Source organism: Galeopterus variegatus, unplaced genomic scaffold (assembly GCF_000696425.1).
Source record: "Galeopterus variegatus unplaced genomic scaffold, G_variegatus-3.0.2 Scaffold437, whole genome shotgun sequence".
In the NCBI taxonomy this organism is placed as follows: Eukaryota; Metazoa; Chordata; class Mammalia; order Dermoptera; family Cynocephalidae; genus Galeopterus; species Galeopterus variegatus.
Genome location: NW_007726548.1, coordinates 464,956 through 483,822, shown reverse-complemented (window position 1 = coordinate 483,822; position 18,867 = coordinate 464,956). Strand labels below are relative to the sequence as shown.

General features: G+C 38.4%; 2 protein-coding genes across 2 annotated transcripts in view; one reads left to right on the top strand and one right to left on the bottom strand.

Annotated features, from left to right (window-relative positions):
• Positions 1-2,736, bottom strand: part of FKBP15 (FK506 binding protein 15, 133kDa) — a 69,422-nt gene extending 66,686 nt beyond the window's left edge. Inside the window, exon 1 of the mRNA XM_008568751.1 lies at positions 2,580-2,736. Within this exon, the coding sequence (XP_008566973.1) occupies positions 2,580-2,632 (53 nt within the window). The 5' untranslated portion in view covers positions 2,633-2,736. The remainder of the gene's footprint in view (positions 1-2,579) is intronic.
• A 204-nt stretch (positions 2,737-2,940) lies between these two features.
• SLC31A1 (solute carrier family 31 (copper transporter), member 1) overlaps positions 2,941-18,867 on the top strand; it is a 31,520-nt gene continuing 15,593 nt past the window's right edge. The window contains exon 1 of the mRNA XM_008568750.1: positions 2,941-3,049. The gene's annotated coding sequence lies outside the window, so the exon portion shown is untranslated. The remainder of the gene's footprint in view (positions 3,050-18,867) is intronic.

The window sequence follows — 18,867 nt, the reverse complement described above, 5'->3', positions numbered from 1 at the left end:
TACACTGTTGAATTATCATTACTATGCTATCATTACTATGCTAGTTTGCCTACATTTTATATAATCTAAAACAAGCATATGAATTACTGGCCCCTTAAAAATGCTTTGTTATTATTACTACTGGATTGATTTCAGTCTACTACTAAAATGGAAGTTTGTTAGGGGCAGAAAATGTGCCTTATTCTTATCCATATTAGCTGAAGCCAAGTACCACCCACTTAGCAGGCATTCATAGGTTTCTTCATTTCAAATTCACAATGGTGGGGAAAGCAGTAAGACCAAAAAATAAAAAATAATAAAGCAAGTCTCCTAATTATTACTTCTAGGTTAACCATGTACTTTAAGAGGCTCAGAAGGATGGCAGATTATCAGTCATCTAGACAGCCATCCTAAGTACTAGTACTCTCACTTCTATTAGGCTTGAATTTCCTAAATGGAATTAAGTCATATGTTTGAGTCAAGAAATTTGAAACTTAAGCAAGTATAGTTACAGTAAGGTAGTAATAAAAGAGGAACCGAAAAGCAGTTGCAGTGTTCACTGTTATGTGTTCGACTTCCCTAGAGAAAACCAAAGAAGGAATAACTAATTCAGAGATGATTGGTGAAACTTTCTACATTCTCAGTCTTAAATTTGATTCTGTTTTCCTGGTTATTGCTGGGAACAAAAATAAATTATCTGTGTAACTTTCTTTGGCTAAGTCTTTTATCATCAAATTAGCTGTTGTCTATATTTAGAAGCACAGTCGCATGACTAAAATTAAGGTGTCTCAGGTCCTTGATAAGCTTGCTCAGGAAAGCAGAATAGCTGAGCCACCATGAACTTATCTCAGGACAGGAAACTGGAAAGAAGCACAACTGTCATTATCTACCTTGTAACTTTCAGTCAACAGCTTGTTGCATGAAAGTTCGGAGACGATATTCTTTCACAAGGGCTGGGTGGTTGGCTCAGGTGGTTAGAGCACAGCCTTGTAACACTAAGGTCATGGGTTCAGATCCCTGAACTGGACAGCTGCCAAAAAAAAAAAAAAAAAAACCCAAAAGAACCATTCCTTTACAGACTTCCTCCAAATACTTTCACATAGTGAAGAATGTAAATTTAAAGTACACTTTGAGTCTTGAAGTGGTACTGATAACACCAAGATCGAGGGTTCGCTCCCTGTACCTGCCAGTCACCTAAATAAATAAATAAGTAAAGTATACCTTGAAAATGTTTAATTGGCCTAATATATAGCTCTACACAAAACAGGTTTGTATGAAGAAACATTAACTCAAAAGGCTGGCGATACCGTCAAACACAGCAGGAAGGCTAGGCTGTGTAGAGATTTTAGTGCATGTTTTGGGTAGAATAGGGAAGAAAGGAACCAAAGTACAGCTTAACTCTAAAATAACTGAGCAACTGAAAGAACTCAAAATGGAACTAAGTGGATGCAAGCTATTTAAAGTGGGGGTAAGGGCAAAACAAGGTGGCGAGAGCTAAAAGAAGACTTAAGGATAGGTAATATAGAGCTAGTCAGGGTAAGTCAAAAGATCCTATTTAAGACCAAAAGAGAGCTAGTGTCATTTTATGGTCATCCATGTATTGACCACTCCACTAGATCTGGAAGCAACTTGAGGGCAGGCACAGCAGCTTAATAATCTTTGTAACCTCTTAGCATTTATTTTTTCAGATTTCATTGAACTTTATTATGATCGGATAACCTCACCTCTTAGCCTTTAGTAGAATGAAGGGTATATGTCATTTTTCAGTACATTCTTCAGCATGCACAATAGTTGTTAAGCAGATGTTCAAAGAAAGGCTCTGCAAGGATCAGAGCTTGAAAGCTCACAAGTTTGGAGGGAGTCAAGCTGTCTACCAACACATGGGAAAAGGCTAAACTGATTACTGAAAGAGACAAAAAGTCTGTCTCTCTTTGAAGACTTCTACCCCAGAATGGTACCTATAATATTTGTGGACAGAGTATAACGACCGCAGTCTCTTATATTGGTTTTAAGCTTTAGAGTTAACAAAGTACAATTTCGCAGCTATTATTCATTCAACGGGCACTTCCTGAGCACTCATTCTGTGCAAAGTACGGTGCTGAACGCTAGAGAGAGATGAGCAACATAAGGTGGGTAACGATAGAGGCAAACACGCCTAGCTGCAGGAATAAGGAAGAGAAAGCAATTTATTCTGCCTGGGTCTGTGGGAGAAGGAAAAGCACGAAAAAGGTGACATCCGAGCTGGGACTTTAAGGATGCTGGCGCTGACCCACCGGGGCCTGGTTCTAAAGTCACCGTCTTGTCCACGGAGAAGAGAGTCTCATATCGGCCCCAGCTGACTTCTGCAAAAACTCTGAGGCAAGCACTGTCACCGGCAATCACCCCTATTTTCACCGGGGAAACTGTGGCCAGAAAAGGAGATGCCGGGTCCAGAACCAAGATCGACAGACTCAGCACAGTTGCGCGCTCTGCCCAGATTTAAGACACGTGGAACACCGGAAAGTGGTAAGGGTCTGGACCCGGAAGTTGGGAAGAAGCCGAAGAGACCCCCCTCCAACCATCCGCCAGTCTCTCTCAGCCCACGCTTCTCTGTCACTCACCCGCCGCTGGGCGAGAGGAAGTCGGTGTCGTCCTCGTCCCCCGCACCGAACATTGCGTTGGTTTTCGCCGGGTGCTGGGAAAGAAACCAGATGTCCCTAGGTACTGTCACCACTGGCGTCGTAAAATGCCGCGGCGGAGTGCTGCTTTCCGGCAGGACGAACTTTCGCAGCGTTACTTGGCCGAGAGGAGACTAAGAAGGCGGGACAAAGGCAAATAAAATGTAAGCGCGGGCAATGGCGCCGGGTGACGTGCCCTCTCCAGCCGCAGAGTGGGCGGAGCTCTGGAGTCCTGTGGGAGGGTTGGTCGGCGAGGCAGGGGGGGCCGGGCAGCGGTGGGAATCCGCGGCCTCGGTGGCAGTCTTGGACACGTCGAGCGGGCAGAAGTGGAGGGAGCTTCTTAGGGCTCGTGGGGGGCTGACGGGCTAAGATTCTGACAGGAAGACTTCGGTGGCGGGACTTGACCTGAGAAGGTAAGGCCTCCCCCGTCCCCTTTCGCAACCCTGGCATGAGCACCGTCCCTTCGCCTCCGGGACAAGGACCCTACTCGCCGCTCTTCTCAGCTCCGCAGAAGAGCCTGGGACTGGAAGGCTGGAGACCTGAGCTTCGGACCGGCCCCTACGGTGACATAGTTGGAATGTCCTTGGGGCAATGTGCTCGGTGACTCAGTTTCCCCGTTTATGCAACGGGCCATTTGGCCATTGCTTTCATGTGCCGGCTGGTCAAGAAGCTATTAGACCTCAGAGTTATCGAATTAAATCTGGTCTTTTCATAAGCCCAGAATTTACAGAGAGGGAAACGAAGGAATTAAGCACTTGGGTGACTAGTCCGACGTCACACACGGGAAAGGGCAGTCTGGGACTGGATTCCTCGTCCTTTGATTCAGGACTTAGTGAGCTGGTGGGTGAACAAGAACCGTACCAGCCCTTAACTCTATGTGAATGGTGATTGCTAGACTGGCATACACCTTGGGGAAAGTTCCCTTTCTAGAGTCCACCTCTATTCTATGCAAGTGAGGCGCAGAAGAGCTTGGATATTCTGGGGGTGGGTGATGGAAAGGAGGAAACTTTAGAGGCAGAAAATCCCCAGCCCAGCGTTGGCCTGGGTTTTGCTGAGTCTTCCCACGACAGTCCTAAATCACCATCAATTGTTGCCGACTCCTCTGTCTCCAAGTTTCCACCCTCTCTGTATCTTACATAAGTATTTCTTTGGTTAATCTGCTGTCATTCTTGGAATAATCTCTTGGGGTAGGCCTGGCTTAGCCAAGGTGTGGGTAAGCAGGCAGTGTCTCAGTGTAGCGTCCATTTCCACATATCTCAATGGAGTTCTTTTTAGTCAGCGTTTACCCTTTCAATCAGGTTGGTTCTACAGGTGTCCCTTACCTGAATGTTTTCATCTGTTAGCATGAAATTAAAGTGATTGGTAGCTCCCTCTCAGAGAACTTTGCACCTCTTGGCACGTTTCCTGTTCCTATTGTAGTTTGCATACTACTAAATGGTAAGCCTTCTTGCCCATAATGGGTACCTATTAATTCTTTATTACATCGAATAATGGAATTCATCCTTGTTCCCTTGTTTTTTGGTTTACAATCTTAGGATTTTTTTCCCGTGTGACCCAGAGAGCCCAGAGATGGCTCTTTCACCTTTTATAGGTAGCTTACACAAAGATAAAAATGCTGTACTGGCTGTGAACTGTGTGGGTTGCTTAGTCTCTTTTGTTAATTGAAGTTGATTGTACTATTATCTAAAGCTCTAGGGGAGAGGGTGAAGAGGAATTGGATAGCTAGAAATATTATATGTAACTATAATTTTTTAAGTAAATTATTCTTGTTTAACTGAGGATAGGTCTATTGGTTCACTTCTTGTGTTTATTTTACAGATTAAGATGGTTAAAGCAGTTAAGGCTGACAGTAGCAATGATGCAACTGGAATCTAAGCACTAGTACTGGAAACCTGTTGTAGTAGCTCTGTTTAGAATGTGAACTTGGCTACCTCTCAGGGAGAAAAAAAAATGAACTGAATAATTACCATAGCCCTTCCTAACCCCTGTCCTCAGTATTGGTCACTGTCATTCCCGCACGGAAACATCTGAGTAGTGCTTTTAAAAAAATGCCAAGAGAACGTTTGAGTTCTTATCTTGCTTTCTTTTGTGGAGGTGTTTTTATCCAGAGTGTTTAAGTAGCCTTCTTAGATATTCAGGAATCCTAAAATCAGTAGCCTTTTTGGTGATTGGACACTACAAACACGCATACCCAGATTACCATTGTGGGAACACAGCTGCTAATTCTCATTGGCATTATGAGGAAGGGAAAGATGGTGGTGAGTCTTCCTCGGCCTTTCAGGCTTTGAACTGCAGGATTTAATGCACTTAAGAAGCCGCCGTGTCTCAGCATGTTTCCTCGGAAAAAGAAAAAGAAAAGCCAAACACCCCCCCCACTGTCTTCCTGAATTAGATTATCTACAGATTGGTCGTATCAGACTAGGAATCCTGTCCCAGCTCTTGTTCTAACTCACTGAGCTTGGGTCAGGGTCCCTAAATACTTTGTAAAAGGAGTGGATTAGACCTAGACATCTACTGAGTATTGTTGGGGATACAAAGGTAAGTAAGGCACAGTCTTAACCTCAAATTTGAATTAAGTATTTTTTGTTTATTTGTTTTGCTTAAGTACACAGCTTTTAGATATATTCATAAAATGTATTGACTCTTTGAAGGTTGACTGGGAAGCAGCAATTTTAACAATTCCTTTCAAATTATCAACAGTTTTGCAAGAGAGATGACAATTTTTATATACAAGTACTCCCATACTAATCAGTAATGGTGAATGTATTTTAAAATTAATAGTTTAAAGTTATGATTGTTAAATAAAAATTTTAAAATAAAAGTAAAAAATAGGAGGCCATTTTTTTGGACTAAGTTTCTGCCCAAGGCCCCAAAAGACCAGACTAAAAATAAGCCAATTGAGATAAACTTGTTGTAATTTTGTCCTCCACAGAAGAATACAGGTTATATCATAGGTGTGGTGTTAGGTATATGGATTGAATATAGGTTTGGGGTGATTGGTATTGTGTTCTCTTCACTCAGTCACTGAAAGCAGACTTTTTGGGCCATTAGTTAGTTAACTGAAAAAGTAAATTAAAGTAGGGAAAAATACAGATATTTGTTATATGCATATGTTAACATTTTATTTAAGCTGAAAACATAAGCATTCTTTTGCCATTCTTTTACATAAGGCCTCAGCCTTTTCTTGGAATGTGGGTTTCAAGGATTAACAGACTACATCTTGCAGGCCAAGTCTTATCCCAGCCTTTGCCTGTTTTTATGAATAAAGTTTTATTGGAACACAGTGTCTATGGCTACTTTCACCCTACAAGGCAGAGTTGAGTAGTTGCAACAGAAGTGGCGTGGCCCACAACACCTAAGACGTTTACTATTTGGCCCTTTACAGAAAGGGTTTACTAACCCCTGGTTTACTAACCATCATATATGGTATCTTTAACATGGAATGAATTCTTAAGTCACCTGCAAAGGAGTCTTAGAGTGCAGAATCTTTCTAAGTGTTTATGAAATTTACCCCCAGCCTTTACAGTTGCCTCTCCCACACCTGACAGCAAGTTTGTGTGTTATATGTGTGGCCTTTTTCCAGTCTTTCTGGAAGCATTCAACTGGGTTTTCACAGAGACAACTACTCGATAGGCTATGTAGTATAGTAATTAAGTTCTTAAGCTCTAGCATCAAAGTGCTTTGCCACTTATTTGTTGTGTAGGCCTTGTGCAAGTTGCTCAGTTTCTTCCTTTGTAAAATGGAGAAATGATAGTATTCATTTCCTACGGTTCTTGTGAAGATTGTGTGAGTTAATTCATGTAAAGCACTTAGAACAATTCTGTTAGTTAGTACTCAATTAATGTTAGTTCTGTTATCATTTTCTTTTCTCGTTGATGTCATTGTTTTACATAATATAAATTATATATTTACAATAATAAGAACAACTGGCATAAATTGTTTGTGAACAACCACGACTGACACCCTTGATAAGCACACAGCTTCACTGAGGGGGGACAGAAGGGTTGCCCTGACATATTGCATAATAGCCTAGTAAGTATGTTGTCAGTTCAGGTGGTTAAGAGAGTTCTGTGGGATAGCTTGCTAAGCATATAAGACAACAGTACACACAAGGAAGTAGTAGATTAAAATTGTAAAGGAGGGGGTCGGCCCATGGCTCACTTGGGAGAGTGTGGTGTTGATAACACCAAGGCCACGGGTTCGGATCCCTACATGGGGATGGCCGGTCAGCTCACTCTGGAGAGCATGGTGCTGACAACACCAAGTCAAGGGTTAAGATCCCCTTACCAGTCATCTTAAAAAAATAAAATAAATAAGATAAAATAAAATTGAAAAGGAATCCAGGGTCCATATTTGTAAAATACCTTGAAGGCCAAGGTGACAATTTTATACTTAGATCATTAGGAAATGGAATTTTTTATTTTAAATAAATGTAAAAAAAATCCACATGATTGATGTGAAAAAATTCAAATGGCTTAGCAATGTATGAATTAAAAAAGTTAAAGTTTCCCCAGCCCCATTCCATGTCAGTAGCCAATTCATTTTGATAATCGTCCTTAGAACATGGGGTTGTTGCGAGGATTGAATGAGAGAAGGCATGGTAAACACTACTTAGAGCACTGGTACTAATCTCTTTAAAATTTCAATACAGATTTCACTTGGATTATAATCTCAATTTTGAATTGAGAAAAACAAGGTTCTACACTGAATGGAAATAAAATGAAATGACGGCTCTGAAAGTAACAGTTTATACAGTACTCAGGAGTCTCTGATTTTGTCTATTTTTCTCCCTTGTTTCCAACTTGGCTCTACTGTTGATTCCTCTTTGTGCCTTCTCAACCAGAAGTGCTACAAGAGAGAAAAAGATGACATAAGCATCACTAGCAAAGCAAAGCATTTGCAGTGACAAGATGAGTTCAACTAGTAAAAGATGTCAGATAAGTCAGTGACCAGGTAGCACCCAGATAACTACCATTTAAAGTTGGCAAGGCAGTCATGACTGGAGAAGAGGGAGGGAGGAAGGTGGGAAGTTGCCGGTGCATGTACTCCCATATGCTGCTCTTAGCATAACAAAGACATTTTAAAAACTAAGAAGTTCTCTGTAGTTTTGTGACTGAGTATGACAAGTCATTAAAAGTCTAATACTTGGGGCCGGCCCGGTGGTGCACTGCTACAGTGCGCCGCTTGGGAAGTGCGGCGGCGCTCCCGCCGAGGGTTCGGATCCCACATACAGACCTGCCGCTCACTGGCTGAGCGAGGTGCGGGAGCAACACCGAGGGTTGCGATCCCGTAGCCGGTCCCGGTCCGGTACGGGCGCGACACTGAGGGTTGCGATCCGTTGCCGGTCATGAAAAAAAAAAAGACAAAAAAAAAAAAGTCTAATACTTAATTCGTTACAATGAGCAGTTTATGCCAAAAGAAATCTTATATTAGAGAATGGGAAGGAAATGCTTTTGAAGTTCCATTGCTTTGAGAAATATCATTTCATGATTTAGGTAACATCCCTAAGCAGAGGAGGGGCCCATCCTTAGGAATGCAAAGCCCTGCAGAGAAGGAAAGGGTTGAGAAGGGTCCACCCTACCTCTTTTCCTTTACACAATGACTCTAGGCTTTTTTATACAACCTGCTTTTGTAGACTGAGGACATTATGCAATACAGCATAATGAGATGGAAGCCTGCATCTCAAAAATAAATATGAGAAATTATTTGGAGGGAATACATAAAGAGAGCAAAACTCTAGCAACCAATGGCATGTTAAAGCCAGGTTGAGTCTTTCCCTAGATAGTAGAGTTATTGTAGAACTATGATGAGTGTTTATATAATTTTGAAGCAGTTTAGCACACCTAGAATGTAGTCATTCAATTTATGAAATGAAAGGCAAAGGAATGCTGTAATTATGTACCCAAAGACCCTCATTCCTCTCTCCTACCTTTTCTGTTGGCTTTCTGTCAGCTCCCACACAATTCTATGTATAGTCTGTGTCTTAGTACATTTCGTACTGTATTATTTACATGTTTCTTTCTTCCACCAGTTTGGGCTTCTTGAGGCTAGGGCTTCATCACAGGTAGGGCTTCATCAATAGGTATGCAGTAAATATTGAAAAATGAATGAATGGATGAATGACTAGACTGAGTACCTCAGGGTCACACAGCTAATAAGCCCCAAGAGCCAGATCTAGAAACTTTAAGTGTTCCAATTCCTAGCTCAGTACTTTATCCACCACACCATTCAGACTATCTGAGGTATTGAACAACTTCTCTCATTTTCATTTACATTCTTTTACTGCATTTTCATTAAATTGTCCTTTATTAATTAATGTTTTGATGGGACATAAGTTCCTATTATTTTGTGTAATATACTTAATTGCTCTTTCCTGCAAATAAAAGAACAGTTCAAATGTTTTCTAATTTCTGCCTTACACTATATTAATTCCTGGTATTCATAGGCAAACCGACAGTGTTGTAATATAGACAGTTGAAATTCTTTTTTTTTTTTTTTCCCTTTTTGTCTTTTTTACTGACCGGTAACGGAATCGCAACCCTCGGTGTCGCGCCCGTACCGGGGACCGGCAACAGGATCGCAACCCTCAGTGTCACGCCCACACTGCGCTAAGCCAGTAAGCGGGAACCGGTCTCCACATGGGATCCGAACCCTCGGCGGGAGCGCCGCCATGCTCCCAAGCGGTGCACTCTCCAGTGCGCCACCGGGCCGGCCCGACAGTTGAAATTCTATATAACATAAAGTTTGAACAAGGAAGACCTTTGCCTTTGATTTTAACAAGATAGTAGTTGAAGCAATGCTTTGCCAATGTATATATATTTGACTAGCTAATGTTCTTTAAATCAAACTATAAAAGGCTGTATACTTTAAGTGACATAAGGATGAGCCCTATGTGTAAATTGGATGTCTCCTCTTAGAGATTAATTTTCTCATGTAACGAGCAAGCAAGAGATTAATATTTCATACTTACTATATCTTCGAATTAGAAAGCATTTGACATATTTTATGTGATCCTTACAACCCTGTGAGATTGGCAGGGTAGGTATTTTTATATCTGTGGAAAATGAAGAAAATAGTTCTTATTGGGTTTGGGTGATTTGCCTAATACATGGCAAACTTGGCTCAAGAGCTCAAAGCGCTTGATGCCTAGTGCAGTGCTTTCTCCATTATATCATTGTATCTATAAAACACTCTGAAATCTTAAGTCATACTGAAGCATTCATAGTTCATGTACTGGAAATGTGTCAAGGCTACAAAACAATCCAGTCAGAGGAGTAGGAAAGGGTGCATCTTATGATTGCTTATTCCAGGATGTGGCTTAGCCAGCAACAAAAGGTATCAGAGAAATGGAGTATAGTAACTGGGAGATCACTCTCCATTGGACTTAGGCCCTTCTATCATTGCATAACTAAAAGATCTTTTCAGTTTGTTTGTTTGACATATCAAATTTGAGTTGTCCTATTTGAACCAGGCAAATAAAAGCTTTTCTAAAGGCCTTTGTGAAGAATGTAGTTGTACACTTTATCTTCTTTGTACAGGGGGGTGGGAATGGGCAATAGAAATAGGAGCTTCTATGTTATTTGCCACCAAAACAGGATATATGAAGCTCAGAAACCCCTCCTGCTTAGCTGCTTCCCAGCAAACCATCTGGAGAAATGGGAGGGTTGAGGAAAGTGGTGAGCCTGGTGTTACAAAAAGCCTTGCATCAGAAGCAGATGTTATGGGTTCAGTTGACTAAAGAGTGTATTAATGTCATTATTCAATAACATGGATCTCCATTTTCCCATCTGTAAAATAAAGGAGTTGGACTTCATAATTTAGTTTTTTAAAACAGGAAATATAGTTATATGGTTCACAATTCAAAAGGTACACAAGGATGTTCAGTGAAAAAATACTCCTTTTACTCTTACCCACATCTGACCAGTTCCCATCCTGGAGACCACAGTTACCACTTTCTTGTGTCCCACTCCCCCAGAGATAGTATAAGTATATACAAACAATGTATATACTTGTTCCCTTCTTAAATTATTTACAAATTACAGCATACAGTGCATCCTTTTCATTTCATAATATATCTTGGAGATCATTATATGTTGGTATATAAAGAGCTTCCTTGTTATGGCTGCAAAGTATTCCATTGTATGGAAATATGATAATTTGTTTAATCAGTGACCTTCAGTGAAGATTTAGGTTGTATTTTCAATATCTTGCCATTACATACAATCCTGTGACAAATAACTCTGTTTATATAACAGTTCAGATATGTGCCAGTATATCTGTAGGATATTTAGAAGTGGAATTGCTAGGTTAAAGGGTATGTGCATCAGATTGATAACTAAAGACTCTTCTAGTTCTGATCTTCTATGCGACTTTAATGTAAATGAGTAGTGAAAGAAATTAAAAGGTATCATTTTCTTGGAAACATCTTAATTTTTATCTCTTATTGAGAGACTAGGTCTTTTAAGTAAGGGCCTAGTATAGTAACCTCACCAAAATTATTTTGACTTGTAGACTTCACTAAAGTCACCTGCATCATGGTCCTATGGGTTTTTTTAATGTTTTTCAGTATATTATTCAACAGCTAATTTGCAAGGTAAGTATTAATAAACTCAGAACAAGAGGAGACTGTCTCTCAATTACATTTACCAGTATTTACCAAGTAGAGGATTAGGAAGATTTACTGTTTATTACAATTCACATAAGGAATGAATTTGGAAAGATAAAATAAAAAGAACCTAATATCTGTGTCTTCCATATTTTTTGATGATTATGGAATATGTGATAACTTTGTGAAGTGTGTGATACCATAACAATCACCAGTCTTTTTTGTTTGTTTTTAATTGACACATGATTATGGTACATATTTATAGGGTACAGTGTGATGTTTCAATACACATATACACTGTATAATGATAAAATCATTGTATTTAGTATATCCCTTACCTCAAACATTTATCATTTCTTTGTGGTAAGAACATTCAGAACCCTCTCTTCCAGATATTTTGAAATATACACAATAATATTGTTTACTATAGTCACTAGTCTTTCTGACAGGCTAGGGACCATAAAGCATGTCAGAATTGTGTCATCCCCTCATACCTTCTCGACCATACCTGCTAACCTTCCTTCCCTCTCTTTCTTACCTCCTACATTCTCTTTCTAGGTGCCATCAGCCGTTTGTGAAATTTGCTCTGTACAATAGCTGGTTTAAACCAGAGCCTCCATCCCATCTCTAAATTCCTGGGAGAGCCTCCATCCCATCTCTAAAGCCCCTGGATCAGGGGGTACTTAATAAATACCTGTTGAATTGAGTTGGGGTAGATGTCAAAGTAATCTAGCCTTTACCTTTGCTATCCTTTGGGGTGCCATATCCTTCCTTTTCCCTGCACAACCTTGACATACCTTTCAAGCCATCCCTTTGCATACTTAATATGGCTCAGGAAAATTTACAATAGTCAAGAGTTGGAACCAAACCAAATGTCCATCATCAAATGAGTGAATACGGAAAATGTAGTATATCTACACAATGGAATTCTACTCTGCTATAAAAAAGAATGAAATACTGCCATTCGCAGCAACATGGATGGACGTAGACAATATTAAGTGAAATAAGTCAGGCACAGAAAGAGAAATACCACGTGTTCTCACTTATTTGTGGGAACTAAAATAAATAAATACACAAACAAAACGGGGGGAGGGCAGGGAAGAAGACACACACACACACACAAAGTATGGTTCAGGAAGGGACAAGAGACTAAATAAATTTTCTTGAAGAGGAGTTTGTGTCTGTGTATGTTAAGTAAATGCACACACACACACATCTTTTTGGCTCCCACTGCCATTCTTTGTGCTATGGGGTAAAAATCTGGAAAATTATTTATTATGTACTAGTAGTAGTTATAGAGTTAGGCATATTCAGTAGGAACAACATAGAAATATACAGCTGACAATAAACATGTATCTTTTTATTCCCACAAATCTCATTTTACGTGTATGAAATCATAAAGATCAAAGTAAATATCAGATGAAGATGTACTCTAGCTTATAAATGAATTAGATACATTTAGAAGACAATTTTATTAATACTGATTTATCTGATTTTAGAATAAGAAACTTGTCTATGCTTTAAGCATTCATAGTCTCTCTGTGGAATAGCTCTGATGATTTTTGGGATAGGAGATATAGGCCTACTTGTGGACTATAACTCTTAAAAGTTATCGATGACAGAATTATATGGCCTAACATGCAGCTCACCTAGTTAGTTGTACCTTTCCAAGTATAAGTTTTCTTCAGTGTCAGATTCTTAGGGATGATTGCTGCTGGGTGGTTGAAACTAGGTGCCCTGCTGGGCTTTTTTTTGCCTGCTATTTGAACGACTTGTAAAAGGCTCACAAACTTTCTAAAAACTACTCATGAAAAGAGTTTCCTTCACTATGGTTCCAGCAGTACCACTGGGTGCATGGTGCTATGTTATAGATTAGAATTGTTGCTACTCTTAAGAAACTAGAATGTAGAAAAAATAAGGTGGACAAAAACAAAATATAATGTTTATACTCCCATTTCAAGGTGACATTTTGAACTCATCTCTTTTTCTTCCCAAAATCCTAATGAAATTACTATAGAAATATAATAATAGGAAAAGCATTTTTTATAATCAAAACAGGGAGGTAGAAGTCAGAAACTTTGAAACATTTCGAAGAAAATATGATACAGATGGGAATCAAATTGAAGAAAATGACTGACCACCTGAGTCAACATAGGTGAAGGCTATCCCTGCTTGTAAAGGTGTTAGGATGCACTAGCTCAGCCCTGAAAATCCCCAAATTGAGAACAGCAGAGATTAGAAAGAAGCCTTAGCTGTGGGCTAATTGGTGGAGGACAAATCAGAGGATTTGGGGAATTATACCTATGCCAAATTTAGAGAGAACAGTAGATTAAGGAATAATAATGATGGATCTTTATCGAAGATTTACTGTTTAGTCACTGTGTTTAAGTAAGTGTTTTAATGTACACTGTCATGAGGTGGGGGCTATTGTCATCCCTATTTTAGAAGAAACTAACTTGCCCTCTTAACCACTGTGCTGTTGCCTCAGGAAACTCCTGATAATAATTCTAAAAACAATCCTATGAGACAGGTTACTTTATCCCAACTTTAGAGCTGAGACACAGATATATTAATTTGTCCAAGAGCCCACAACCAGTAGGTACAGTTTTACCAGTTGGAGAATGAGTATAGATCCCTTGTGTATTTGGAGAACTGCCATAACAAAGGGAAAATACCTTTTCTGCCCACAGCTTCCTCCTCATATTTTTTTGTTTGTTTTGGTGGACTATTTAGAATCTCAGACCAAATCCTAATCTCAAAAATGCAGTTGATGGTTAAGGACAGACCCTGGAGCGGTCATCTGGGAGCAAATCTTAATTTCATAATCATGTTGGAAGTTATATGCAACAATTTCTTCACATACAGGGAATTAAAAAGTCTCAGCAAAACAGTACACTTCCTGTTTGAGGTCCGTCTTTCTGTTCAATCCCTGTATTTCACAACTAATCTAGAAAAATAAAACTACAGCAAATATATAATTTCCCCTTCATCTGGGACTTAGAGATTTTACTCACAGTAGGTAAAGAAGCCTCTTTCAAAACCCAGTGAGTGATTTGGTATTAAATTCAGTGTTAGCTCAGAAGGTTCTGTGAATATTAGGTGGTGGTATGTGTAAGTTTTAAGTGAGACTAGGCTAGCTCCATGCCCTTTTTGGAATTTCATAATAAACAAATGTTTTACTTTAGTTCCTGTTTGAATGTTGGCTTTTTTCCTTCCCCCCTCCTCCACCCCCCCAGACAAAGAGACACTGGATTTTCTTTTTTTTTTTTCCAAGCTCTCACTCGTTAAGTATTCAATTCTTAAGTCTGTGTACTATGTATCTATGTTGCACAGCTCTATAATTCATAACTGTGGTTCTCAAATTTCTGAAATTTTTACATAAAAATTACCTGTGTAGCTTGGTAAATACCTTTTGTGTGTGTGGCTGGCCAGTGTGGGGATCCAAACCCTTGACCTTGATGTTCTAACACCACATTCTAATCAACTTAGCTGGTAAATATCTAAATTTTGAGGCACCACTTCCTGAGAGGTGATTCAGTGGTGTGGAGTGGGGTTCATACTTTCCATTTTTAGCCAAATGTCCCTGATGATTCTGATCCAGGTGGTCCTTGGATCACACTTCGTGAAGCATTAGAATTAGGAGGAAAGTAATTAAGATTTATTATTTTCTATGTATGTTATTAATGTGCCAGTCACTTTCATGTGTATTTTTGCATTTGATGTTCATAATATTGTGAGATTTTATTATCCTAGTTTAATGTGTATGTATTATTCTCACAAAGTTTAAACAACTTGTTCTGAGTTCCAAAGATGGCAGAGTCCTACAACAGCAGTCTGGCTCCAAGAACGGGAAAGGTTCTTGCTCTTGCTGTTTATGCATTGGCAAGGTGCTTCACAGAGGAGATGATTGCTTAAGATTAGTGAATTGGAAAGTGCTAGAAAGTGATATGAACAGTATGCTCTGAAACATTTGCTAAGGATTAAAGCTACTGAAATTTAGAATGCCTAAAGCACTTGAACTGTTATTCAGAGTGCATTTAGAAAAGACAAGTATGCAATTGTTTCTCATTGATACTATGCACCTAAACTTTTCTAAATGAAATAGGCTCTAAAAGATGAGTTATTCTATCCCTTGAGTAAGGAAACTGACCAGAAAGGCTAACATAATGGAAAAACCAAGGATAGAACTAAAATTTCCTGATTTCTAGTCTTATGTACTTTCAAATGGTAATCATTATAAAGGCTAAGGCAGGCTCTAATCCATATGTTGCCTGGGAATTATTCAGAAAACTGTTGAGTCAATGGTTGGGAGTGATGACTCTTTGTGACAACATTCAACATTTGAAAGTTCACACAAAAGCAGAATAGTCAAAGGTGATCTGATACTTTAAAGAAGTAGAATAAGTGGTGATATTTTTATGAGTTATTCTCAATAGTTCTGTTTCTGACACTGAAAATATATAGTAAAATGGCATTTGAAGTTTTTATGAGTTATTAATGCCAAAATGTGGCCTGGACCTTGGAGCTTTATGGAAGTCCATTTTCACCTCCTTAGAGCCAGGTAGAGGTAGAACAGCCAAGAATACTGCAGGTAACAGTTTTAGCACATATCATATGCCATAAGCATGGCAAGACACAACTACCCTGGAGATAGGTAACAAATAGATTTAGCTTCTCCTGGACAGTTTAATGGGCAAGGACTTCAGAGACTTGACAGGGCACTAGGATAATGTGACATTGGTTTACCCAAATGTAGAGAATGTCTAACTGTTCCTCTTAATAGGAATAGGTCTACATTTCTTTATAAGCCTCTCAAAATGACAGCTCTGTTTCCTTAGATCAATTTTTCTGGGTTGCCCCAGAAAGCAAAAAAGCTAACTTTGTGTTGAGAAACAGAGACACAAGATAGTTCTATAGAAGTTTCATGCTACAAATAATAGAGCACTGGACTTGAGGTCAGAATTGGTGTTCTAATAAGTGACTACCACTAACTAGACTAATTGACCTGTGGCCTTAGCTAGTTAGTTAACCTTTTGTAACTCGGATTTCCATCTATAAAATTAGTGACTATTCTTATTTAATCCAGACCTGTCCTTTAAATGGAGTTAGGTTTGGAGGCACTGTTGTTGCTCAGCAATTCTCAGAAAAAGTGTGCCTGAGAATGTGCCACAAAAGTAAATGAAGTTGCTATTGGGCCCAGATTTAGAATCAGTCAGTCAAATATTTATTGAATACCCACCCACCTAAATGGTATATTAGACTGCCATAGCTATAACCTAAACCTTACAATGTATTTTATAAACAAGATGTGAATGGTTTTCCTTGAGATTGTTCAGCACTCACAGAGTATATAATAACAGTAATGACTCACAAAGTAATAATAATGCTTTTATATATATATATATTATATGGTCTTTTCCCCCTCATTTTTTCACATTCATTTTCTTATTTGAATCACATAACAACCCTGAAGGATGTTAAAGAGATGTTATCTCCATGCTTCCATGAGTTCCAGATGAGACCCTGAAAATCAGAGAATAAAAGTGATTCTCAAGGGGGTAGGGCAATTTTGCCCCCACCCCCACCCCCAAAGAACTTTTGGGAATGTCTGGAGACATTTTTGGTTGTCACAGCTGGGACAGTGGTACTGGCATTTAGTGGGTAGAGGCTAGGGAGACTGTTAAACCTCCTACACAGGACAGCTCATACAACAAAAAATTATCCAGCCCAAATAATGCTGAGGTTGAAAAGCCCTGACAGATGTTTACCCAAACCCAAAAGAACTTAAAGTACTGGAGTTGGAACCACTCCAAATCTTGGACTCAGTGTAGTGTTCCCCAGTCCCTAAAGCAGAGCATTAAAAACTGGAGTTACATAAATCCTAGATAAGTCACTAATGTTGTAAGGAGGTATGAGTGAATAGTAGGGTTTGTTTATATCATGATTAAAGGTGTCCATATATAGTACAGATTGTGTACTCCAAAAAAAGTCTATTAAGCTCTTGTTGAGTGTATTATAGTGTCCTGCCCATGTCTGTTTGGGAGCTTAGTCTACCTTCATCATAATTACTTATATATTTATTTATTGAGTCATTTATCAAAGTGCTACTGAAATCTGGACACAGTCCCTTTAGCAGCCTCTATGCCTAGTACCTATTGCAACCTAAACACCCATGAGACTTTAATAGGAGATGTCACCAGGAGAGTCAGCTAGAAATTAGCAGAGCCAGGATTTGAATACCATCTGACTCTAAACTCTTAACAGTGTTCTGTAAGTTTAACTCTCACCTGGAAAGGGTGGCATGTGACAATCCAGGAATAAATTTTTCTTACTAGTCTTTACAGAATATTCTCCAGTTTTTCCCCTCAAACCATTTTATAACCCAGAAATTGGATGATTCTCTTCATCCTTCTAAAGTTTTAACAGTTATCTTTCTGGATTCTGGCAAATTAAATGATTACAGCCCATGGCTCTGTAAGGATTTTTTTTTTTTTCCTTTAAATCTGCCTCGCAAAAGAACTTGAAATATTATTAAGGAAGAACAAATAAAGGCCAGTTATTCTGCACAGCAGCCCATATTTTTAATATTTTATTAAAACATTTTAATACTTTTAAATTAATATTAAATAAATATTTAATAATATTTAATTAAATAATATTAATTAAACAACTAATTTAATGATTAAATATTATTTAATATTAAGTATTGACATCTTATATCTTATTAAAATATTTTATATTTTTGTATTTTTTAAACTATAAACCCAATCTCATAATTCTCTGCTTATTACCCTTAAATAGCTTCCAATTGCCCTTGAGATAAAATTTAGACTCTTAAGCCTTTCTTAACAGATACACCTTTTGTCTCTCTGGTCAGTGTCATTGGCCTCTTCTCCTCTCATTCAGTGTGATCTATTTATATTGACCTTGAATGCCCTTGATTATTTACTTGCTCTTCCCTGCCTTTCTACCAAACTCCAATAATCATTCTGTTTAAATGTCACCTCCTAAAAAAAAAAAATTAAATAAATAAATAAATAAATAAATGTCACCTCCTTAGAGAGGGCTTTTCTCTTTCTCTTCCCACCTGCCCCCCATCCCATCTAAATTAAATTAGTTCTTTCACTGTTTCTCTCTACCACAATACCATGTTTTACTTTCTTCATACCACTTATCACAAATTGTTATTATACATACTTGTATGTATTTATTTGCTTACATGTTTAGTAAGGTCTTCCTCCTCTAGAATAGCTTCACAAAAGCAAGAACCTCGTCTTTTTGCATCTGGCTTCTTGTAGATGGATATTAAAAGTACATGGATTTTGTAAGAATTAATAAATATTTTTTTCAATGAATGTTGTTGAGTGTTCTCCTGATGCTGAAAGGAGCCATCAGGGAACTTGCTGTATGTATGTATGTATGTATGTATGTATGTATGTATGTGTGTGTGTGTGTATATATATATATATATATATACACACACACATATTGTATATATATATATATATATATATATATATATATATATATGGTATATATGTGTGTGTATATATATATATATATATATATATATACACACACATATGGTATATATGTATATATGTATATATATATGTATATATATAT